Source organism: Procambarus clarkii, chromosome 88, assembly GCF_040958095.1.
Source record: "Procambarus clarkii isolate CNS0578487 chromosome 88, FALCON_Pclarkii_2.0, whole genome shotgun sequence".
NCBI classification, from domain to species: Eukaryota; Metazoa; Arthropoda; class Malacostraca; order Decapoda; family Cambaridae; genus Procambarus; species Procambarus clarkii.
In genome coordinates, this window is record NC_091237.1 from 11026628 (window position 1) to 11053593 (window position 26966).

The 26966-nt window shown below is 39.9% G+C and overlaps 1 protein-coding gene across 11 annotated transcripts in view; it reads left to right on the forward strand.

Moving 5' to 3' along the window:
- The window catches only part of mask (multiple ankyrin repeats single KH domain), a 110638-nt gene that overhangs the window by 35502 nt on the left and 48170 nt on the right, over positions 1 to 26966 (forward strand). For 4 of the 11 annotated variants that reach the window (XM_069317495.1, XM_045727001.2, XM_069317492.1 and 1 more), the window contains exons 2-4: positions 5498 to 5705; positions 13080 to 13453; positions 18249 to 18449. In XM_069317495.1, the coding sequence (XP_069173596.1) occupies positions 5498 to 5705; positions 13080 to 13453; positions 18249 to 18449 (783 nt within the window). Of the gene's footprint in view, positions 1 to 5497; positions 5706 to 13064; positions 13454 to 18248; positions 18450 to 26966 lie in introns of all 11 variants that reach the window. The other 7 variants (XM_045727004.2, XM_045727000.2, XM_045727002.2 and 4 more) reach the window with 3 other exon arrangements.

Consider the following 26966-nt stretch of genomic DNA (forward strand, 5'->3'; position numbering starts at 1 on the left):
CAACTAGGTGAATACGTACTAGAGTAAACGATATGGAAGAAAATGCAGAATGGAACCAGTGAAGAGCAGGGGTGCCATAGGCACAGAGAACACTGTACAGTATAAACATCAGAGGTCCACGGTTGTTCAACATCCTCCTAGCGAGCATAAGAAATATTGTCGGAACAACCGTGGACATCTTTAAGAGAAAACTAGATAGTTTTCTTCAAGGAGTGCCAGACCAACTGGGCTGTGGTGGGTATGGGGCCTGCTCCAAGCAACAGCCTGGTGGACCAAACTCTCACGAGTCGAGCATGGCCTCGAGCTGGGCTTGGGAAGTAGAACTCCCAGAACCCCATCAAGCAGGTATGAGAACAGAAGTCATGGCAGGATGTGCAGAATACCACCGTAGAAAAGCAGAAATGCAATAGGTACTATGAAAGAGAACTCTATCAACATCAGTCCCGAGACTCTTCCGTTACACATAAGTTGCATAACTGGTCGACCTCTCACAGTGTTCAAGAGAGAACTTGATAAGCACCTCCAAAGGATACCTGATCAACCAGGCTGTGACTCATACGTCAGGCTGTGAGCAACCACGTCCAACAGCCTGGTTGACCAGTCCAGCAACCAGGAGGCCTGGTTGAGGACCGGGCTGTGGGGATGCTAAGCCCCGAAATTATCACAAGATAACCTCAAAGTAGGTAAGGTAGGAGTAATCTTGGTGGGAAGTTACCTTGGAGTTACTTTGGAGTTGTTCCGGGGCTTAGCGTCCCTGCGGCCCGGTTGTCGACCAGGCCTCCTCGTTGCTGGACTGGTCAACCAGGCTGTTTGACGCGGCTGCTCGCAGTCTGACGTATGAATCACAGCCTGGTTGATCAGGTATGCTTTGGAAGTGCTTATCCAGTTCTCTCTTGAACACTGTGAGGGGTCGGCCAGTTATGCCCCTTATGTGCAGTGGAAGAGTGTTGATCTGTCTCGGGCCTCTGATGCTGATGTTCTCTCTCAAGAGTACCTGTTGCACCTCTGCTTTTCAACGGGGGTATTCTGCACATCCTGCCATGCCTTCTGGTCTCATTTGGTGTTATTTCTGTGTGCAGGTTTGGGACCAGCCCCTCCAATATTTTCCACGTATTGATTATTATGTATTTCTCCCGCCTGCACTCAAGAGAATACAGATTTAGGCTTTTTAGTCGGTCCCAGTAGTTTAGATGTTTTACCAAGTGGATTTTGGCAGTAAAGGATCTCTGCACGCTCTCCAGATCGGCAATTTCTCCATCTTTGAAAGGGGCTGTCATTGTGCAGCAGTATTCCACTCTAGAGAGCACTAGCGTCTTGAAAAGTATCATTATCGGAATTGCATCTCTAAGGTGAAATGTTCTTGTTATCCAACCTGTCATTTTTCTTGCAGTTGTGACGGCTACTTTATTGTGTTCTTTGAAGGTAAGATCTTCCGACATGAGTACACTCAAATCTTTTACATTGCCTTTTCGTTCTATGTTATGATTTGACCGAGTTTTGTACGTGGTTTCCGTTTTAATTTTAATTATTTTTCCGCAGCCCATGAGCTGGAACTTCGTTAAACACCATATTGTTTTCTGTAGCCCATAGAAAGACCTGATTTACATCTGATTGGAGGTTTGCCGTGTCGTCTGTTATCTAATCTCATAAAAATCCTAGTGTCATCTGCAAAGGATGATACAGTACTATAGATTGTGCCCTTATCTATATCCGGTATGAGGATGAGAAAAAGTACTGGAGCAAGCACAGTACCGTGGGGGACTGAGCTCTTCACGGTTGATGGACCGGATTTTGTTTTATTGACTATTACACATTGGGTTCTGTTAGTCAGAAAAGTGTAGATCCATCTGCCTATTTTTCTGGTAATTCCTTTTGAATGCATTTTATGTGCAATAACGTCATGGTCATATTTGTCAAAGGCTTTCGTGAAATCTGTGTAAATTACATCAGCGTTTTGTCTGTCTTCCATGGCATCTAATGCCATGTCATAGTGGTCCAGCAACTGTGACAGGCAAGAGTGCCCTGTTCTGAAATCATGTTGTCCGGGGTTATGGAGATGCTGTGATTCCATGTATTTTGTGATCTTACTTCTTAGCACACTTATCAAAATTTTTTATGATGTGCGATGTTAGTGCTATCGGTCTGTAATTTTTTGCCTCTGTCTTATTTCCTCCTTTATGGAGGCAGGTACTGTAGCATTGTCTGATGACTGTGTGGCTACCTTTTATTGTCTGAGATTCAACATACTAGCTATGTGGTTTGCTATGGTGAACACAAATGTAGATATGTTTATATAATGTGTGTATTAGTGTAATAACAGCAAAATGAGTATGTTGGGAGTAGCCATTTTGGTGAAGGTGGTGGTGTCGTCTGCATGACTTGTCATCCTGTGTAGGCTGGCTACTACTCTCTTTGAAGACCATACCAGCTTAGTTGTACAGTTACGGTGAACAAAACATAGATACTTGTACAGTATATAATATCTGTATATAGTGAATAAAAGCAAAAACAATATGGAGGGGAGTGAGGGAGGGAATGAGGTGACTTTTGCTGGCTAGTGTGTGGCGGCCACTCATTGATGTTATAGCTTACCATACCAACTTTTTTTTTTTTTTCGAGATATATACAAGAGTTGTTACATTCTTGTACAGCCACTAGTACGCGTAGCGTTTCGGGCAGGTCCCTGGAATACGATCCCCTGCCGCGAAGAATCGTTTTTTCATCCAAGTACACATTTTACTGTTGCGTTAAACAGAGGCTACAGTTAAGGAATTGCGCCCAGTAAATCCTCCCCGGCCAGGATACGAACCTATGACATAGCGCTTGCGGAACGCTAGGCGAGTGTCTTACCACTACACCACGGAGACTAAAGATCTATCTCAAAGTAGCACGCAGGGTGCAGTCACCCTGCACAACTTAGTGGTTCGTTATGGTGAACATAACGTGCAGATACTTATATAAACTGTGTACATAGTGTAAGTACAACAAAACTCTTTGTTTATTGTTTTATGAACATAATTGAATCGCTAATATGCACACCATACTTTTGAGCATAGCGATGATTCACACATTTTATTATATAAATATATCACACTACACACTATTGAATAATATTACAGCAAAAAAAAAAAAACTAAGAAAAAAATCACATTGAAATAATTAGGTAATAATATCTTTGTGGCAACTCCTGTCTGTTAGCTTGGGCGGAGCAGACCACCTTAGATGCTTGCTCTGTCAATGCCTACATTTTGCCAGACTTCCTCACCCTATTGTGGCCAAAATATGTTGCCTACCAAATTTTTTTTCCTCCATGGTCAGGGAACACAAATGAACACTTATAAGACAAAAAAAATAAGACAAAAAAAATTTGTAATTTTTTGTTGTTGCACCTGGTGGTGTTAAAGGCTAATAATATTAAGCCCATAACCTTCCAAGGGTTAAAAGTGCTGATGATTTGCCTCTGGTGACGTGTATAAAAGGGTAATAACGTAATACAGTAACAACATTTAGGATTGCTATTTTGATTATCAGAACTTTGATTATCATTAGTGGTGTTTAGCAGCTCAGTGCAGATGTGCCTGTCTTTGATGTATAGGCTTGCCACACCCCGGTGCCTGTTTCTTGTCACTTCTGAACAGATTGTAGTCGGTACCCATAACTTGGTAATACTTTGTGAGAGGCGCTGCAAATGCTGCATTTGCTACATTGAGGCGGTCGGCTATAAAGTGGAATTTTTTTTTAATGTTTTCATACCTTGAATGTTGGCAAATACAATGTTATTGTATTTATGGAAGTGCTTGGTATTTTACTTTGTGTTAATATGTCGGTTAGATAGTGGGGAGGGGGGGGGGGCAATGTGTTTGTGTCCTAGCATTTAACTGTTGGTGTTTTTTTAAGCATTTTTCTCCTCTTGCTAAAAAATCTCTGGTATGTAGAGTTGGGGTGCTTTCATGGTGGCATTCTTTAGGTTTTATTTGCCTGGTTTCTCTTGTATGAAAACCTGAACAAAGTGTTGAAATATTCATTCTTATGAATATTATAATTCTGGATGGAAATATTTGCAGTTTTTGGTGCTTGTACCAGTATAAAGATTATTTCTTCACTTCTGCAGTCCCAGTGATCTTGTTTTATGAAGTGGATTCTGGCCATGAAAGATCTGCATGATCTCCAAGTCAGCAATTTCTCCAGCTTTGAGTGGAGCTGTTAGTTTTCAACAATATTCCACCCTTGAGAGAACAGTTAGCATCTTAAAAAGTATCATTGGTATGGCATCTCTTGTTTGAAAGGTTCTTGACGTACAACCTTTCATTTTAATTTTTTTATTTTTATTTTTTTTTCAGTTGACAGCAATGTTATTATGTTCTTTAAAAGTATGAACTTCTTACATGATTACTTTCAAATTTGTTATACTGTACTGTTTTTTCTTTAATAGTATGGTTTCACTGTTTTTGTGGTTTCTATTTTGACTTTTTTTTTCTATGGTGCAGTAGCTTGAACTTATCCTCACTAAATGCCATGTTACTTTCTGTTGCCTATTTTTTTTGCCCATTGGAATACCTGATTAACATCAGATTGGAGGTTTGCTGTATCATTTACATTGCCTCCTGTCATAAAATTCTTAGTGTCATCAGCAAAGGATTCTACTGTACTGTAGTTTGTATCCTTATCCATCTTTTATGAGCATGAGAAAAAGTACCTGAGCTAGCACAGTACTTGGTGGGGGGGGGGGGGGGCAGAACTTTTCACAGTGAATGTGAACATAGTACATATTGTACTGTATATGTCCCGACTTGAAAATTTGAAGATAAATGGTTTTCTGTAAATCATAACGTGTAGACAATGTGCCAAAATGAGATTTGTAATTTATTCATAATGGTTTTCATTTCAAGAAACGTTTTAAGTATTAAAGGAAAATTTACTTATGAATCATTACGCTGTCTCTCAGGATGCAAGATTTGAATATAATAGTTTAAGTCACAGAGCTGCTAGAAACTGAAAATACACATTTACAGGGTGGTTATGATGGTTTTTTCATACTTTATTTATTTATTTTGTAATTTATTGCCTTTAATGGCAGGCCTACTTCGGTTGAAATTTTGCATGTGTTTTCCCGTGATAAGGGTTGGGTGTACAGTGCAGTACTGTACTGTATTTGTAAATGTGGGTCTTGGTAAGCTGTAGTAGATTTTGTAAATATTTCTTGTGAATATACTGTGCTTGTTGCATTTTGCCCAGAAAACAAAATTCTCATACCCCTGAGCTATTTTAAATTCAGTTGCCATTCTACCAAGTCAAAAATTGTCCTTGCTAATAGTTAGAAATATGCTAGTGCGGTAACTATCCACCGTTTGAGATACGTTTGTTCGTTCCTAACTAAAGTATTGTATAAACATTAAAATAAGCAACTTTAGATAAAACAAAAAGATAATGTAATTGTTCTTGTAGAAAGTGTTTTCTGTTTCATTAGTGTGGATTAAACCTTATCCTCTCTTCTCAGGTGGAGCCGTTTGCCTTGGGTGAGGGGGAGGGGGAGGAGGAGGAGGTGGGTGGAGCAGCTGGGAGCGTACGCAACAAGTTCCTGTTGTCGGCCGCAGCCCATGCCACTGCCACTACACCGGACCTTAGTACTGCCTCACCACACCATACTCAGCCACATTTTGATCCCGATACTCATTCACGGCTCGTGGCACTTTTAGAAGCTGCAGGTCAGTCACCACAAATGTCTGATTTTAGATATTGTTGTCGTACTTTAAAAAAATAATATTAAAATCCTTTTAGGTAGGTAATGAAGTAGGAAACGTCATGTTAGTGTCTGAAACTTAATGTTTCATCTTAAATTGAAATATTGATTACTTTAGAGCTTGAATAGGACAAACAAGGACATCTTTGTCAAGAAATGTAAGTGGCAAGTGACAGTTTCAAGCCTAAAATATGCTTCGGCAGCCATAATTTGCCTCCATCACATTTCCAAAATTGAAAACTTGTTGATCTTAAATATGAATTACAGTAAAGTAGTAATGCTTCCCAAGTGACATTTTACAAGGGGATTTGTCTTGTGCTGGTAACAACTTATATTTATATTAAATTGATTATTATATCATCCTTGGTAATAACTTATCAATCTTGTATCTCGCTTGGATGCTGTCAAGATGCTCCTTGCAGTGGATAAAGCTTAGTGTACCTATCATCATTATTCATTGATTTTGCTTTGCTGCAATGATATTGGGTCACTCTGGCACCAGAGTTTGTAAAAGAAGACTAATCAAATCTTTGACAATGAAAATTTACTGGATTGTTATTTTTAAGCCAAATGCCACATTCCGTATACTGTACATTGATGTAACCATTTTCTAAACTTGTTAAGTCCTGGTGTGAATAGTTAAATGTTTGGTTCAATCTTGATGATAATGTACATGTTCTTTGCTATTGATAAATGGTGTTGTAGTTTTGGATACTGTATAACCAATAACAAAATGTGGGTCGAGAATTAGAATTGCAAACTTTGCCAGTTAATCATGTAAATATAGTGGAACCTCATGTGCCGAGCAGCTCAAGTTACGAGCAAGTTACTCGCAGAAAATTTGTCTCGACTGACGAGCTTTCGCTAGATTAACGAGCGTTCCCGCTGGTTCTCTGACACCTTAAACGACAGTTTTGTTGTTGTTTTTCAAGACGAGTTTTCCACATAACAAGCTCGGTGCCGGAACGGATTAAATTCGCTAATCGAGGCGCCACTGTACTCTATAATATAGCAAAGTGCAAGCTTTGTGGTGTAGAAAAATATTAGATTGATCATCAAATATTACACTTAAAGTATTAATAACTAATTGTACATTTACTTGTATAATTTAGTTTTCAAGCAAATTTTAAGTTAATTATTAATTTTCAGTGTAGTCAAAATAATGTACAGTAATGGCATAATGGTAAACATTATATTTACTATACAGTACAGATATATAATAATAATAATAATAATAATAATAATAATAATAATAATAATACAGTAATAAAAAAGGCAATTTATGACGTGATGCTCTATGCCCGTAAAATGCAGTTTAAACAAATTAATTTTCCAGTTTTATTGACATTTGTGAATACATTATAAAGAACAAGAGATAATAGATGACTAATTTAAAATACTGTAAACTTATTTATTGTGAGTTTTAAAGGGGGGGGGGGGTCTTGGTGAGTGTGTGTAGGGAGACTTATAAAAGGACACAATATTGAAGAATGGAATATGGTCTATGTAACATGAATAGTATAGGCACAATCAGAGAGCACTGTATGAATATCAGAAGTCCATGGATGCTCAATTCTCTCTCGGGAAGTATTATAACATATTGCCAGAACAGAGGTGAACTACTTCAAAAAGCATCTATATAGGCTCTTACAAGAAGTGATGGACTATCTGGGTTATAGATATGTGGTCTTGCAGGCAGCTTAAAGCAACAGTTTGGTGGACAAAGTAATCACAAGTCTAGTCTCACCCCAGGGTAAGCGAGGGAAGTAGAAGAACTCTTAAAAGCTGGACTGTACCTGGCTGGGGTTCTGGGATTCTTCTATGCCCAAGCCGAGCCCGGCTTGACTTGAGAGAACTTGTTGCTTGGGGCGGCCTGCAGGCCCACATATCCACTACAGCCCTGTTGGTATGGCACCTCAAGAGAAAACTGGAATGTTTTAAGACTTCCACTTTCGTTCTGGCATTATTTCTTATACTTGCTGGAAGGATGTTAAGCATATCTTGCCATTCACTGCTGGGTGAACAGAGGTGCACAGTTCAGGATTGGCGCTTAGTTAACCACTCAGTGGCCAGGATACGAACTTGGGCCAAATCGCTGGCGAAGCATGGGGCGAGTGTCTTATCACTGCTATGGGGACTGCCATGTTAATGACAGTTAACTGCCATGTGTGGTGTGTGGTGATGAATGCCTTATCTGACTGCAGTTCAAGGGGTTAAAATGTGATATTCAAGTCTGAAACAGTATGGTGATTGTTTCTACGTGTTAGGTGTGGTGATAGCTGTGACTGACAAAAATTGAGGATAGCTTGGGGGAATTATTTATTAACATCTTTATTGACAATTAAAATTTTGCCTAATCTGAGTAATGCACTTTGATCTTATTAGTGAGGATGATGCTTGTATTCACATGTCACGCAGGACAGGATCATACACAAAACAATAGGGCCAACTTGTAGACTGAAGCACACACACATATCATGGTTACTATCAACTTTATGAGATTATACACTGTTTTGGATTTACAAATTAGTAAATTGACTTTCTTTGATGCACTGCCACACAAGGGCAGGGATGGATTCATAAGAGATGCAGCTTAAAAATAAAATAAATAATTATTCCTCAAATTGGACAAAAAAATTTAGGATAATTTATTAGGATGTTGTCCAGTACACCAGATTCAATGAAATAGTTACACAATTGGTGGTATAATAGGCCAAGAAGTCTAAAATCAGAGTTCACAAGCTGAATATTCTGGTAGTGGCTCAGCTTCCCTAACCTGTCAGATTATTGGCAAGGCAAATTCATGCAATGACTAAATGACATTGCTTGGTTCGGTTACTGTGCTGACCATACAATTACCTATTATTACGCAAGTTGTCATAGATTTTAATATTGCAGCTTTCAGGTCTCGGGGTAATTCTTAGTTTTTCTAAATCTGAAGTATTTTCTTTAATTTGTATATTTTTAATAATTGCATTAGATAGTTCAAAGTCATAATACTTTTTTTTTCCTGAAAACCTCATAGCCAATTGATCTATAAAGTCATGTTTTCTAACTCCAACATGGGATGGGATCCACCCAAATTTTATACATAATTTATTATCATTGGAAAAAATTCCATTCCATTTAATATTACAAGCTACTTCAGACATAAATTGTGATGGATTATTTAAGGACTGCAGAACACTGTCACAAAAATCGCCCCACTCCAAATTGAGCTTGAGGTACTCGGTGGCTAGATAAATACCCAATAGCTTGGTCTGCAAGGTCTTGATTTATTTATCTGATTTTGTTTAAGTTGATCTGTTTATTAAAACTGAATATGCTGACATTTTCTCCTTGGATTTGAGATTGGCTGCACAGGTCTGTTGCCCATGCATGACTGAACTTCAATTAGGTTGTGATCTGAGTAATATGTATTTGTAATAATTGTCCCTAATCAGCTCATCAATGTTTGTAAAAATGAGATCTAAGATGTTTTCTTTCCTATTTGTAATATTTGCTGGTTTAAAATGCATGTCACACACCTGTGAGAGGTCACTTGTGTGAGACTTCATTTAGATTATTTCATTGGACACACACTGGTGTAACTGTATTGCCCCAATTTTCCATTTTAAGTGCTGTAAGTTGAAAGCTCCCAAGCAAGGTGGTGATTGGGGGAGGGGGTTTGTGAGATTTTCCAAGTTTCATAAGTCTGTCTTCAAGCTGCTGAGAATTTGCATCTGGTGATTTATATATACAAGGATAATCACCACATTTAGAATTTCTTTTGATTATCAGCACTTCCACCATATTATTTGGTGGAAGCTGATGTTCAACAGCTCAGTGGAGATGTGTCCTTGATGTACAGGATGACCCCACCCAGTAGCTTGTGTTTTCTTTCACATCTGAAGAGATTGAATTCTGGTATCCATATCTCGTTGTCATAATTCGTAGAATGAGTTTAAGTTGAAGCTGCAAATATTGCATTTGCTTCATTTAGGAGACCAGTTTGGACTCTCCTTGTGTTGATACCGTGTATATTGGCAAATACAAAAACTTGGTGTTAATGTGTGGTTCGAGTAAGGGTGACACGTTCTGCCCAGTCTTAACAATTGGCAAAGCTGGTGGTAGAGTTTTTACTTTTGTTTTCTCATCAGAGAAATTTTATTCACCAGGTTTTTATTCACCAGGTTCTTTGATATGAAGTGCTGTATTCTTTGAGGGTTTTATTCATAATGGCAAACTATTTTTATTGGCTTCTAGTGTAGAATGACAACCACATACTGTAGTATGAATTTAATCCATCTCAAAAAATCCAACACAACCTGATATTCGTAAAGCAAATCAAATTTTCCCAAAAGAAATGATGTAAATTGAATTAATCCATTCAACATACCCACATTATAACTTAAAATACAATTTATACCAAATACTACAGTACTCGTATTTTTTCACACAATGGTAAGGCGTAAATATAAACTAAATAAAATATATGAACATTTAACTGCATTTTATCTTTATTGAGGACTCTTGTTGGCTATAGAAGACAGTGAGGAAGAAGAGGTTGTGGTGTTAGTGTGAGGAAAGATAGACCCCTTCCATTATAACATCGGACACTGATGACATTTCTGGGGTACTCTGTATTGTAGGCATACCACTAGGTTTCTCTCATTAAAAATGTCTAACGACACTTTTTTTCCAATATTTTACAATTGTCTATAGTGAAACATCACATTTAAAAGGGTAAACGGCTTGCTACAGCTTTTCGGCATTTTTATAATTTTTTCCAAAATAGACATATCTCGTCATAATTAAAAACTTGTTGGAATAGGTATTCTTCTCTACAAAGTTCTTACATTTGGCAGTAAATTTTTCTGTGGCATCTTATCCGAGCTGACAACCTTTCCATGCCTGGAGACATTATGAATACCTGTATATACCACTTTTTTTTTTTTCCCTCCCCCAAACCAATTCCTGCTCTCCTTTATATACTTTCATATCTGCATCACTCATTCCAGGGGGTTTTCTTTACAAGATCGTCATGCAGTAGCTTAGATTTTTCACATATGATGGCTTCTGAAATAGGTATCACTCCCTAACTGTTTGTAGCACTGTTACACCTTTTGACACATTAACGCACATAATTTAGTTTTCTTGGCAATTAAGGTGCTTAACATCAACATATATCTGTTGCATAGCTAGCCAGATCAACCATGCTCACACCATCTTCATGTTTTCAATTTATTTATTTATTTTTCTCTTCTAGTGTCATACTCTTAATTCTGTTCAGTAGGTTGCACTTTACCACCTTCTTGGGACCTATAGCATGATATATAGTATGAATTTTTATGTTAAACAACAAAACATGCACAAAAACAATGAATTCACAGAATTTAAGCTGTGAACATTCACTTTAAACAAATTGTATCATTTATTTTATCGTTCACTTTAAAATGGGGTGAATGAGATGGAAGGTAATGCAGAATAGAACCAATGAAGAGCAGAGGTGCCATAGGCACAATCAGAGAACACTATAAACATCAGAGGTCCACGTTTGTTCAACATACTCCCAGCAAGCATAAGAAATATTGCTGGAACAAACATGGAGACCTTCAAGAGAAAACTAGGTAGTTTTCTTCTAGAAGTGCTGGACCAACCGGGCTGTGGTGAATATGTGGATCTACAGGCCACTCAAAGCAACAGCCTGTTGGACTCTCTCTAAAGTCGTGCCTGGCCATGGGACAGGCTTGGGGAGTAGAACAACTCCCATAACCCCATCCAGGTTCAGAATTTAAAGAAGTTAGGGAGCCGAGCGGACAGCACACTGGACTTGTGATCCTGTGGTCCCAGGGTTCGATCCCCGGGCACCGGCGAGAAACAATGGGCAAAGTTTCTTTCACCCTATGCCCCTGTTACCTAGCAGTAAAATAGGTACCTGGGTGTTAGTCAGCTGTCACGGGCTGCTTCCTGGGGGTGGAGGCCTGGTCGAGGACCGGGCCGCGGGACACTAAAAATCCCGAAATCATCTCAAGATAACCTCAAGATAGGTCGGATACAAATGTAAACTTGATCTTACCGACTCGGGCAAGTATGAACAAGCAGTTCGTATTCTGGAGCAAACTTCATACACCAGGGCATGTTTTCCGATAAAATTGTCTTCGTACACCAGAAAATTCATAGTCAATCGCAGTCCGTACAATGAAGTTCTACTGTATCTAGAAAGTTTTCATTTTAAGAGGCACATGAAATATTCGCAAACAGGAGCACTATAGGTTAATCATTTGAATGATGAGCAGTTTAAGGGTCAAACCATGAAGCCATGTCCCTTTGGTTTGATTGGTCTGCTATGGCAGTCAAGTCAATACTGTATTGTTAACGTAGCCTGAATGACTTCATTGCAGAAAATTTCAGTAAATCGGTAAAATCTTTTGATCTCTCAGTATAGCCATTAATGAAAATTTTCACACTGCATGTGTAAAAATATATTTTTTATGATACAGTAGATTTGTATTAAAGTGTGGAAAAATATATCGCTTATTTTGGTCTACATTACATTGTGATGGGACTAAGGGGTTTAACAGAATAGTATTTGTTTTTGTTTTCCGTTTGAAATTCGGTATACAGTATTGAAAAGAAGGAATCTATATAGTAAAATAAAAACAACAAATAAAGATCAGCATTGAAGATCTTGGTATTGCCCAAGGAGCATCATACCTGGTTGATACCTGGTTGATGGGGTTCTGGGAGTTCTTCTACTCCCCAAGCCCGGCCTGGGGCCAGACTTGACTTATTGCATCATGTGATGCAGGCCAAGGATCTAAAGTCAATTCTTCTCCAAATTATATTGTGTCCTCTCATGACTGCTGGGTAAGAAGACCATTGGGCAATTTGGCCCATATGAGTATCATTTGGTATTCAAACATTGACACGAAATGTAAATAGTTGTAGGATTGCATTACACTAAAAGATCAACAACTGATGACTTGTTACTGTACTTTGAGGATTCAAGGCAAATTAGAGGGCTTATATCACAACTGCGTGCTTATGTATTTATTGGTATACAAAGTATAAATCGATCTTATTCTTGAAATCATTAAAGAATTTAATTGTATTTAATATATGATAAAATGTCTTAAATCTGATTATTTTTTAGGATAGCCTGTATGATATTGTATAGTACAAAATATTTGACAATGTCATACAGGGTAACATTTGAATTTTTATGTACTGTATAGGAGAGAGAGAGAGAGAGAGAGATAGCTTATTTGCATTTAATTTTGAAATATATATGAGATACGTTCTAGTACAAGTTTGAGTTACTAATGCTAAATACTGTATGTAGTTTCTTCATCCTCAGATCCGGAAGTACTTCGCCGTCTGACCTCCAGTGTTTCTTGTGCACTGGACGAAGCTGCAGCTGCCTTGACGCGTATGCGCTCGGAAACGGTAGGTGGAGCAGCAGCAGCGGCGGCGGCGGCAGCAGCGGCGGCAGCGGCAGCAGCCACAGTGGGAGGAAGCAGCAGCAGCAGTAGCAGCAGCAGTAGCAGTAGCAGTAGCAGCAGCAGTACACCTGGGGACGGACAGCGCACCTTGGTGGAGGCTTGCACGGACGGGGACGTACCAACGGTTCGCAGGCTACTAGACGAAGGCAGGTCTGTTCACGAGACCACAGAAGAGGGAGAGAGCCTACTGTCTCTTGCTTGCTCTGCAGGATATTACGAATTAGCCCAAGTAAGTTTCTTAAACATTTCTTTCATGTTTGTATAGGTCTGGAATATCATCGTACATACCAGCATATACTGATATGCTGGAATATACCAGCATACCTGGTGTGCTCCAGGTATGCCTTTAATTTTAATATAATAATAATGAAATAATAATAATTCATTGTCGGACAGGAAGTGTGTATTCGTATATATTGAGGTCCCCCCAAAGGTCAAATTACTGACTGCCCAGGATGCAATCCTGCACCAAGCTGACCAACTCCTGAGTACCTACTTGTTGCTAGGTGAACAGAGGCATTAGGTGACATGTGCCCATCAATTTGTAACCCCTGGGATTCAAACCTGGAATTCTTGACTGTGCATCGAGGGACGCACCCGATTACTACCCATTTACCTTTAAATATTTCGGCAGAAATGTGTCCGCTAGTTAATGCACGGTAACACTGTGAACATATTAACCCCCTATTCCATTCAGTTATCTGTATTCTATAATCTTGGATTTTAAGGGATTGTGGTGGTGTACCACTAGTGATAGCATTGGTGGCAGCGTACCACTAGTGATAGCATTTGTGGCGGTGTACCACTAGTGGTAGCATTGGTGGCGGCGTACCACTAGTGATGGCATTGATGGCGGCATATTATTAGTGATAGCATTGGTGGCGGCGTACCACTAGTGATGGCATTGATGGCGGCGTATTATTAGTGATAGCATTGATGGCAGCAATGAACCACTAGGCATTGATGGCAGCATACCACTATTGATAGCAGCATACCACTATTGATGGCATTGACGGCAGCATACCACTAGTGATAGCATTGATGGCAGCGTACCACTAGTGATAGCATTGGTGGCAGCATACCACTAGTGATAGCATTGGTGGCAGCGTACCACTAGTGATAGCATTGGTGGCAGCATACCACTAGTGATAGCATTGGTGGCAGCATACCACTAGTGATAGCATTGATGGCGGCGTACCACTAGTGATAGCATTGGTGGCGGCGTACCACTAGTGATAGCATTGATGGCGGCGTACCACTAGTGATAGCATTGATGGCGGCGTACCACTAGTGATAGCATTGGTGGCAGCATACCACTAGTGATAGCATTGATGGCGGCGTACCACTTGTGATAGCATTGGTGGCAGCATACCACTAGTGATAGCATTGATGGCGGCGTACCACTAGTGATAGCATTGGTGGCAGCATACCACTAGTGATAGCAGTGGTGGCGGCGTACCACAAGTGATAGCATTGATGGCGGCGTACCACTAGTGATAGCATTGATGGCGGCGTACCACTAGTGATAGCATTGGTGGCAGCATACCACTAGTGATAGCAGTGGTGGCAGCGTACCACTAGTGATAGCATTGATGGCGGCGTACCACTAGTGATAGCATTGATGGCAGCATACCACTAGTGATAGCAGTGGTGGCAGCGTACCACTAGTGATAGCATTGGTGGCGATGTACTCCTAGTGATAGCATACATGTATACATGTAAAAGTACTGTATACATGTGCAGTATTTGTGAATAAAGTAGTGAAGAAGGGTGCAATTAACTAATACATACATATACATCACTTGGACCCAAAAGGTAAATGTCAATAAAATAGTAGAAACTGGTTTTGGAGCAAAAAGTGGGAGGAAGATGTCCATGTATCATCACTTGTCAAATGGTGAATGTCATTTCCATCTTTATCTTTGGTTATCTTTAAACATTTTGCAGTAATTAATAATGCAGCACAAAACATTTTATTTTTTGTAAACTACCACAGTTTAATAATTTCATCTGTAAAGCAGAATTCAGTCAGCTTCTGAGTGAGCCTCATTAGTTGCTCAGTGAACATCAGAGAGATAGATGGTTTAATTCCAAGCATTAAGAAACATTTCTTGCGGAAAATTTCCACCTCTTATGATTCACTTGATACACTTCAACACAATATTTGTAGTTCACAGCTTGCTTATCAGATGAATTGTTTAGGACCTTGCATAAACACATGCTGAATTTCTGTTATCCTTTTATCTCGCACTATGCTTGCTAGCTCCCTCTGATGTAGCACACTGCAAGTTTCTTGGAATTGCTTCATTCGTTGCCAGATTGATTGCTTTCTTGAAGTTTCCTGATATTTTACCCCAAAATGTTCTGCACGGTAATTGGAGATGGTTACCTACAGTTACAGCATGCACACATTGTTTTTTCTCCTTCTCTATTGTGATTGTGCCCGTAGAGCAAGGGTGGGGAATGTCCGGCCCGCTGGCTATATAAGGCCCGTGAAATTATTTGGTCTGGCACTGCCTAGGCAGCTTTGACGGCACTCGAAACTCCATAATTCTAGGAGCTTTTTTCATGGTAACATATTTATATTAGGTGAATCATCATAACGTAAATTTTGAGAGCAAGCAAGGAACGCCCATTTACTGTATAGACAGGACACATACGAGACTTATAATTTTTTGGCATAATTACGAAAATAAAAAATTTGAAATTTTGAAAATGTGTTTTTATAATCATTTTTATTCAAAAGAATGTGTGTGTGTGTGTGTACAAAGAACATAAGAGGGACAGGAGTTACACATAATGAAGCCAGTATTGTGGCGCGAGTGCCATTTTTTTTATTTTTGTCAGGAATTCAATGCGTGCACACACACACAGCATGTGTGTGTGTTCATGTGTGCATGCATAACCCATAAATGATGTTATAAATATCCAAAATGAAAGATTGGAAAAGATACATCCCCCAGAAGTGCATAAATTAAAAAGAAGCTGACTTTTGTACTGTTGTACAAGTACAGTACATGCTGTACTTGGGTAACTGTACTGTACATAGACATACTGATAAATTGTGTGGTATGAATTAAAATGCTAGTTCATTTTTATTGATAAATATGGTCTTCAATTCTAGTTCATTTACTAGAATTGAATAATATGAAAGCCGTGTTAGAATAGATAATGTAAGAATGAAAATGTCATGGAAGATCATGTCTGTTGCAGCTACTTGTCCATTATGACAAAATCACTGAGGAATTTGAGGAAAAACAAAATGCAGTTGTGGTATACACAGACTTCACAAAGGCATGTGATAAATGCAATCATGGGGTGATAGCCCACAGAAAGAAGTCAATAAGAATAATAAGTAAAGTAGGATGGCGGCTATTCAATTATCTGACAAAAAAATGCAAAGAGTAAGTTAATCAAATCAAATAGTTCAAGCACTGAAAAGCTCTGTACCTCGGGGCACAGTCCTTGTATCACTTCTTTTCCTTATTCTCGTATCAGATTTAGACATAAGTCACAGCTTCGTATAATCTTTTGCAGACGAATAAAAAAATTGACATGAAAATTACTTTTCTTTTAGACGTTGAAAAACTACAAGCAGATATTAGTAAGTTTTTGAGTGGGCAGCAGGAAAATAACATGACGTTCAACAATGATAAATTCCAGTTACTTGAGTACAGTTATAATTGGGGCCTTAAACAAAATAAAGGGTCCAAAACAATAAAATCTGTGCTTAATAGGAAAACATGTAAAGGATCTGAGAATAATGATATGTGACGACCTAACATTTAGGGAACATAATCTAGCAAACGTAGCGTCAGCCAGAAAAAAAATTATACGATGGATTATGAGAACCTTTAAATCCAGGGACCTCATCAGAATGGTTGTACTGTTCAAATCATTTGTGCTGTCCCATTTCGAGTACTGCTCGATTTTTACTTCCCCCTTCAGAACAGGAGAGATTGCTGAAATAGAGGGAGTGCAGGGAACATATACAGCATACATTAACATTATAAAGCACCTACATTATTGGTATAGTCTCAAAGCTCCCTAAATGTATCCTCTAGAAAGGAGACGAAAGAGGTATAGAATAATATAAACATGGGAAATAATATAAATACGAAAATAGAGCCAGTGAAGAACAGAGGTGCCATAGGCACAATCAGAGAACACTATGAACATCAAAGGTCCATGGTTGTTCAATTTCCTCCCAGTGTGCATAAGAAATATTGCCAAAACCTAAGGGGATCTCTTTGAGAGAACTGGATAGTTTTCTTAAAGAAATGCCGGACCGACCAGGCTGTAGTGGATACGTGAACCTGCGGACTGCTTCAAGCAACAGCCTTTTGGACCAAACTCTCGCAAGTCAATCCTGGCCTCGGTCCAGACTTGGGGAGTAGAAAAACTCCCAGAAACTCAAGGTATCAAGGCATAGATAGAGCATCCCATGATGGTTTTAACATGTTGAATGTATTGATAATAGTAGATTAGTGAAGAGTGTATTTGATGGTAAGAGACTGGGGAAGGTGGTAGGGGGACATGCTATGTGTGCATTAACATTTTGGATAGGGAAAGGGACAAGGTAGCTCGTCAAAATACTTAAAATATACCGTACTATTTATGACAATTCATGAGGGGGGGTATTGTGTACCTGTGAATTCAGTTTTGTTTACATTTTAAGCTATAAGATTCACAACATTCCACTTGGCCACCAGTACTGAGCATTAGTACGAATACTTAAGATTCTAAGACGCTGTATTTTTAACTTCCAATCTCCTGTTGCCCTATTTTCTCTGCTTAATGAGGTTGTCCTTGTACACGTTGTCTATTCGCCTAAGTATATTATTTGGGGTGCTATATATTGTCAATCATTTAATGAATGGCGGGTGATATTAACGATACAAAATTAAAATATAACTGCGCTATATTTACTATTTTCATGTATTCAACATGTTTTATCCTGTCTTATTATCCCCCCAAAGTTTCATTGCTAACAACCTGTATCAACATTAAATATATATTTGCAGGTTCTCCTTGCAATGCGTGCCAATGTGGAAGATAGAGGCATCAAGGGGGACTGTACCCCCTTGATGGAAGGGGCCTCTGCAGGACATGTAGAAATAGTCAAGTTGTTGATTGCCCACAATGCTGATGTCAATGCGCAATCATCATCTGGCAATACACCTCTCATGTATGCCTGTGCAGGTGGCCACAGTGATGTAGTGAAGGTAAAAAGCTGGGAAGTTTCTATTAATTGACAGCTGCCGGTATGTTCAGCATGTGTGAGTTGCTGCACGTTGTTGGTTAACATGCTTGCCATAAGTGTTTTAATTACAGCTAATTAAGTTGTGTTGTCAATGAACACAATAAGAGCACAATTTTAATCTTGCCAGGCTATGGAGAGCACAATGAGAGAGGACTTCAAACACCCCCTCCCCTTCCCCAAGGTCTCGTGGTCGTAGAGTAATCCCATACTTAAATTGTTCTGCTTTATCACGTCCTCCCCAAAGATAATGGCACTGTAACCCAATATTGACATGTATACAATATGCATACATAGGTTATTCAATATGACAGATTAATGGTTCTAGTACAAAACTTTACATTTCTTACAGAAGATTCATGCTAGAATCATTGATCTCGCCCTTTGTCATATTCAGTAACATGTCTTCAAGAGACTGCTACCATATGTACTAATATATGCACACTATACATGTCCATTTATACAGCACACTTATACATTTGTGTGCTGTATACAATATATACACGCTACGTGTATTCTGTTATGTGCGACACACACTGGGTAAATTTTTGTATTGGCTGAATGTATCAATGAATGTATTCCAATGAATACTGTACATCGGAAACCATGTATAAAGGTCAAATCGCACTATAGAACGAAAAAGTAATGTAAAGGATATATTGGTAATCATGTCGGAAGACCTTACCCTTACAGAATTCAATAAAGTAGCTGTCACGACTGCAAGAAAAATGACAGATTGGATAAAAAGGACCTTCCAAACAAGGGATGCCATACCAGTGATACTTTTCAAGATACTAGTGCTCTCCAGGGTGGAATACTGTTGCACTCTAACAGCACCATTCAGTGCCAGAGAAATTGTGGACGTAGTGTGCAAAGATCCTTTATCGCTAGACTCCTCTCAAGTCATCTTGATTATTGGGACTGATTAAAATTTCTAAAATTGTATTCTCTAGACTCAGGAGAGAGAGATACATAATAATCTATACATGGAAGATGAAAGAGGGACTCGTTCCAAATCTGAACATGTATATTACATCACATGAAACCAGTGGTCATGCAGGATGTGCAAAAGTTGAAAAGCAGAGGTGCAATAGATACTCTGGGAGAGAACTCCATCAACATCAAGGGGCCCCAAGACTTTTCCACACTCTCCCGCTACACATAAGGGGCATAACTTAACATTATCATGTGCCCGGCGCATGCTCCCCCCCCCTCGCACCTCAAGGTAGGTGGAGCGTTGAGTGTGACCTCGCCACCACATAAATATGATTATACTCTTTTTCCGCTTTGTGACTTTAATTTTCGTGCTCCGTTGTTCAGTTTGGTATCAAATTGTTCGCAATAGAATGCTCTAAGAGAATACTGTATTTGCTTATAAGAATGTGTCTCGCTTTTCTATACTTTAGACCCACCGCCAGGTAGTTCGTGCGTTGCCCGTGAGCTCTCTACCAAATGTGCAAATTAAACGTCGTTCAATTTGGTATAAAATTGTTCACAATAGAATGGCTTAAAGGAATATTTGCATATCAAAACAAATATTAGAACATTACCAATAGTACAGTACAACCTCCATTCAGCGCACTATATGGGACCAACCCTGGTGCGTTGCAGGGTTGGATTCATTGCAAGAGGTGACCTTCAGGAAGCATTCGTGTTAATGTCTTTTTTTCCTTGTAAACAATAAAAATGCATTATCATTATATATTGCACCTATATATTACGGCTCTACTAAAAAATACTGTTACAGTTTTTATTTACCTTATTGTTGGAGTTATGTTCATCTTGAATTCTCATCGAGTTGTGAATACTGTACAGTAAATACGTATTGTACTGTATTATGCTGTTGGCACTGTATTAAGTAGTTCTGCTGTATGTTGAGTACTACAATACAGTTTATGAAAACTATTGTATACTAAAATTACAGCAACCTTAATTTTATCACTTTAACACTATGTACTTAAATTTAGCACTTGTTCTAACTGTACACTCCACACACGATGTTCTTAGATGTTTGCATCGGGTTTGATGTGTTTGCTTCAGCTGCTTCTGAGCTGGTGCTGGCTGCTGTTGTACTGGTGGTAACTACTGCTGTGCTCGTGCTGCGTATGGCTGTGCTCGTGCTGCGTATGGCTGTGCTCGTGCTGCGTATGGCTGTGCTCGTGCTGCGTATGGCTGTGCTCGTGCTGCGTATGGCTGTGCTCGTGCTGCGTATGGCTGTGCTCGTGCTGCGTATGGCTGTGCTCGTGCTGCGTATGGCTGTGCTCGTGCTGCGTATGGCTGTGCTCGTGCTGCGTATGGCTGTGCTCGTGCTGGGTACGGCTGGGCTTGTGCTGGGCTGGGTACGGCTGGGCTTGTGCTGGGTATGGCTGGGCTTGTGCTGGGTATGGCTGGGCTTGTGCTGGGTACGGCTGGGCTTGTGCTGGGTACGGCTGGGCTTGTGCTGGGTACGGCTGGGCTCGTGCTGGGTTGCTGTGCTCGTGCTGGGTACAGCTGTGCTGGATGATTTTCTGCTACTAGCTCTTGCAAAATATTGACTCATTTTTGGCACTAATAAGGCACTATTAGCAAGCTCTTGAGACATCTTGTTGTATTACAATACAGCTGTGGTCAAAAAATGGTAAATTCCACAATTATTCTTCCACCGGCGGACAAACAAGTCACTCGCAGACAAAGCTAATGGCACTGGGTGCCTACTGTATGAATGGAGACCAGGTCTATATACCCTTAATGTTTACGTTTTACGCTAGTGTGAATTCTGTCCCAACATCGTAAGCTTGTGGACCACTTGTGTGTTCCACTTGTCCACTTGTGTGTGTGTGATCCAACTTGTCATATGAAGGAATTATTAATTGTAACCTGTGATAGAATGGGAACATTTTCGACCAGTCTGTGAACTCTGTCCCAACATCATGAGCAAATCCGCACATCCCCCGCTTTGGCAACCATTGTTCGTCGAAATGGGTGAGTACATCTGACCTGGAAAGTGTGTGACCTAGCCGGAGATGCGGCGAATCGAGGTGCGTTGAATCGAGGTTGTTCTGTATAAGATAAAGTTCGTCATGCGGTGAACCAATTCTGCTTTTCTTCGTTTCCAGTCATTATTTATTCCGCAAAAGTGTTAATTTAAATATTTTCCTTAGTAGAAAATAGAGCAGATGGACTTCACTTATGAATTCACTTAAACTGGAGATAGTTAGTGTAACACATTCTCTTCCTTAGGATTCTTTTCTTTGACTAAATTCCCAATGCAGTGCCATTGTTTTTGTTTCCCTTGGTATTTAAAAAAAAAAAGTTACTTTTTATTTATTTTTTATTTATATATACAAGAGTTCTTACATTCTTGCAAAGCCACTAGCATGGTGTATCGGGCAAGTCCTTAATCCTAATTTTTCCCTTGAATACGACCTGCCAAATTGTTTAATAACCAGGACCCGGATTCACGAAGCAGTTACGCAAGTACTTACGAACGTGTACATCTTTCCTCAATCTTTGACAGCTTTGGTTACATTTATTAAAGAGTTTACAAGCATGAAAACTTGTCAATCAACTGTTATTGTTATAAACAGCCTCCTGGTGCTTCGGAGCTTGTAAACTGTTTAACACTTTCGCTCGGGGATGACACAGCATTGCGTCATCCGTTTACTGGCGGTAATGCCGGGGATGACGCAGCATTGCGTCATCCATTTTAAAAATTCGCCAAAAATCAGGTTTTTATCCGATTTTTTTGGGACTGGTTTTAAAATGCGCGCCGATGTCCCATTTTCTTTGTTGCGCCTAGTGGCCCGCAGGTGGCGCGGCACACGCCGCCGACCCATTGTTTTCGCTCCACTGTTGTGACCGGTGTCGCCTCCCCTCGCATCTCAAACGTGTGAACATTTCGGCTATTTTCCATGGCTATATTTCTTACTGCGGCTTCAGAAACTATCTATGCTTACTCCACGATGGATAGTGATCATGAACAAGGCCCTTCCAGGAAGAAAATTGCGAAAGAAAGGCGTGAAAAGCAGAAGCTGAGTAGTGTACAGGAGAAGTACAAGCATGTGAGACTAACTCCCTCTAAGTTTCAGGCTGTATTTGACGATTTGTCTGGGTCATCTAGTGATGAAACTGATGTTGGTATTGATACTGATGCAAGTAGTGAACATTTAGAAACAGAGACGGCCGATGAGGATTTTGATAGTGATGAAAGTGAGGACAGTGAGGAGTCTGAGGTCGAGACTGCCACTCGTGCACGGCGCGGTACTGGAGCTCGTGCTAGAGCCAGACGTACCACACGTACCCCAGCACCAACAGATTCTGATGATGGATGGTGTAGTGACAATACTGCACCCTTTGTGGACAATTTTACAGGTACACCAGGCTTGACTGTTCCTGTACCTACCACTGTTCTTGGATTCATTCAACTCTTTCTGACACAAAAATTGCTGAAATATATTGCCTATGAAACAAATTTATATGCTTCCCAAAATAAGGCAGGTACTGGGCAAAGTACAAAGCACAGATGGCAACCAGTGACAGTGAAGGAAATTGCTAGATATATGAGACTGACGATCTTGATGGGTATTTGCCCGTTGCCAAGACTTAGAATGTATTGGCAAACAGGCAGATTCTGGCACATACCTTGTTTCAACGCCTTCATGACAGGTAAGCGATTTGAAATGATTGCTAAATATTTCCATGTTTATAACAATAAGTCCATACCACCAGGCCAAGGAGTTGACAAACTTATCAAAGTTCGCTCACTCATGCAATATCTCCTGAATAGATTCAAGAGAATATACATTCCCAATAAAAATTTGAGTTTGGATGAAGGGACAATGCCATGGCGTGGCCGTCTATCTTTCAAGACCTATAATCCCAATAAACCAGATAAATACGGAATAAAGCTCTACATGCTAGCTGAAGCCACCAGTGGCATTTATGATTTTGAAATCTATTCAGGAGTTGGGAAAAAGACGATTGACACAGTTATGGCCTTGATTGAACCACTGAAGGATAAAGGTTACCATTTATATATGGACAACTATTACAATTCGGTCAGATTGAGTGAGGCACTACTTCAAGTAGGGGTATACACCTGTGGTACGCTCAGACTGCAGCGTGGTGCACCTAAATCCCTTCAGATGCAAGCAAAGGGTAAAGTGCCAATAGATAAAACTTTATTCAAACGCAAGGACAATACTTTCATAATTTTGTGGAAAGATAAACGAATTGTTTCACTCATAACAAATTGCCACAATGCAGAAACACAACAGGTTCAACGCAGAAAACGAGTACGGAATCGTGATGGAACAACCTCAGTGCAGCAGGTAACTGTCAACAAGCCGAATGCAATCTGTGACTACAATACAAACATGAAAGGTGTTGATCACTTTGACCAAATGATCAAATATTATCACTTCACAAGGAAAACACACAAATGGACGAAGAAAATGACCTTTTATTTTGTGCAAATGGCTATCTACAATGCTTTTGTGATGTACAACTACTACACAACAGATAGAAAGAAACTGACATTACTCCATTTCCATGAACAAGTCATCGCTGCACTATTGTTCTATAAGTCTAGTAACTGGCCTGAGGAAGACGATGACATCCCACATGCTGCTGATGTCAGTGCCACTGGAGCCAATGTTGCAACACCAGGACCATTAACACCCAGAGCTCCAACAGCAGGACCTTCAGCACCCAGAGCTCCAACAGCAGGACCTTCAGGTGTGAGGCGCCCACTATTCACTTCACCTGTATCTGCAGACTTACCTTCATCGTCTGAGTCAGAAGACGAGGCTGTGATTATCACTAGTGGTGCTTCTGCTGCAACAAGACCCCGTATTGTGGATAATCCAGACCGCCTCAAAAGAAACTTGTCCCATACCCAAGTAAAGATACAGAAGCGTCTGAGGTGTCGTGTGTGCAAATTGTCGGGTAAAAGGAAGGACACACACACTATAAGTGCAAGACGTGTGATGTGGCACTGTGTCCTGCACCATGCTACAGCAAATACCATCGAAAGAGAAAATTCTGGGCCGATAAGCAGTAATGCTTGCCCACCATCCACTCCACCTATACAAAACACGGGTTGACCCTGCAAGAAACGTTTTCCAGGAGCAGGTGGAGTGGATAAAACAAATGTTCAACCCATGTCATGTTCAACACACAACACTGAGGTGGTAAGTGCAATTTTTTTTATTTATTTATTTTTTTTGTTCATACTTTCCCGTATTGTACAGGCAATGTTGTTCTTCAATTGGCCCTTATATGCACATATCCACCTGAAGAATTCTATTAGGAACATTTTCATACCTAAATGAGCGCTGTAACATGAAAATTGAGATTACCACCAGGAAATAATACTAAACATATGTGGGCGGGAATTGGGAGTGTAGCAGGAAGGCGTCTGAGCGCTCACTCACGGCTTACGCGTGGCCCATCTTCAACTCGTCGGCGGTTGGAGCGTGACCAGGTTTTTTATTTTATATGCTAATATTCCTCTAGAGAATTCTATTACGAACCCATTGAGACCAAAATGAAAGACCTAGGACGAAAATTGAGGTGACCAGAGTGAAAATAGTGAAAACATTTTATCCTGTTTGCGCGCTCCCGGGTAACTCGTTCGCACTTTCTCTGCTTGCTGCGGGTAATTAGCCGGGCTTTTGGAGTTTATATGCATTTAGTGCTGTAGAGAATTTTATTGTGAACACAATGATACCAAATTTAATCTCGTAGAACGAAAATTGAGGTGACAAAGTTGAAGAGAGTATACACTTTTCGGAATTGACGCACGCTTCCGTGATACGCTGGGGCCCATATCGCCCTGTCGAGGGGTGGCGCGCGGGGTGCGCGAAAGTGTTAATAATTGTAAACAAAGCCGCCAAAGATTGAGAAAAGATGGACAGTTTTTGAAGTGCTTGCATAACTGCTTCGTGAATCTGGCTCCAGGTACCCATTCACTGTTGGGTGAACAAAGGCTAGAGATAAGGATTGACGCCGTCAGTATACACCCTAATAGACGAATGTATATTTTATGTTTTACTACTGCTCCACGGGTCTGTCAATTTTTGCATGTTTGCCAGGGGGTGGCAGTCTTTATTATTTTGCTGGGTGTCTTCCCATTGTTAGGAAATAGTGAATGCTCTGCTTTAATTAATGATATTCAGATCCAACTGTCACTTCATGGTCCACAGCAAGGCTCGTGGAGTAGAACCTTCCCTCATAAATCAGCGAGTTACCTGACCTCAAAATTTTCAGTGGTAAAATGTCTAGGGTAGAGTGAAAGTCTAGAGTAAAATCCACCAGTTGACTGGGGCAAGCTTATCTACATGACACCGCTTCTTATATACACAAATCTCTCTCATACTCACAAACAAATAACAATGAAGTAAATTAAAACAACACACAAGTCACAGCAGCTAAATATCACTAAGCAAAAAATCACCTAATAACATTGGTACACAAGTCCACTCATGACTGGCTGAAAGGTTGTGAACATGGTGGGTAGTGACATCACATAACCAGAGTGGGATATAACGTCTCGGCATGAACATCAATAATGCAAGTTGAACTATCCTTTTGCCTTAAGAAAAACTAAGTTCCAACTCGACTGGCAGATGGCAAAGTCTAAACTCTTCTCAATACTATTCCCAATACTCTTCTCAATTAAGAGTCCACAATGACTTGACAAATGGCAGTCAATTACTCATCTTCAAACATTAGATTTACTATGACTGAAATGTCCGGCAAAGTCAGGAATCTCGTCTCATAAGTTAGTCACAAACGGTGAAATTTTATAAAGTCCAGAATCTCCTCTCCAGAGGTAATGTCCACACAGGCACCAAAATATGACAGTCCCCAAATAGCTCAACTAATATGTCATCGTCTTACCACAATAGTTATAATTTAAGAATCTAGTGGACACACTTTGACGCTCAGATCCACACAAATAATCCTCCTCCTTACATAACTGTAAGAAGGCAGTAGATATCAATACAAAAATATCCAGAGTGCAGACAATACGTGTGACCCCCTACACAGCCCAGACAGATCAGTGAAGCAACTGCTCGCTGGCACCACTGGTCAACTCACAGTACCAACACTGCACATATTAACTCGATTAAGAGTACAGAAAACCAACAGAAAAAAATACTCTTCCATAATATATATACACCTTGGGAACATGCGCTGATGTTCAACTACACAAAATTAGCGTCTTACAAATATGTATATACAACAAACAAGCTTACCAACTGCACCGGGTTGGCTGTACTGACACACTCAGGCAAAGAAGGTGGGGAGGGGGGGATGGGGTAATGACAGTAGCAGCAGCCGTGACTGGCCGATAAAATTAGCAGTTACAGAACACACACACGACATATAAAAATTATAATAATAATGCAGCAAAATATCGTACAATAGACTAGAAAACATGTCTACAAGACTACTTCAAATACTACAGAATGAATTACATCGTAATAGAATTACATAA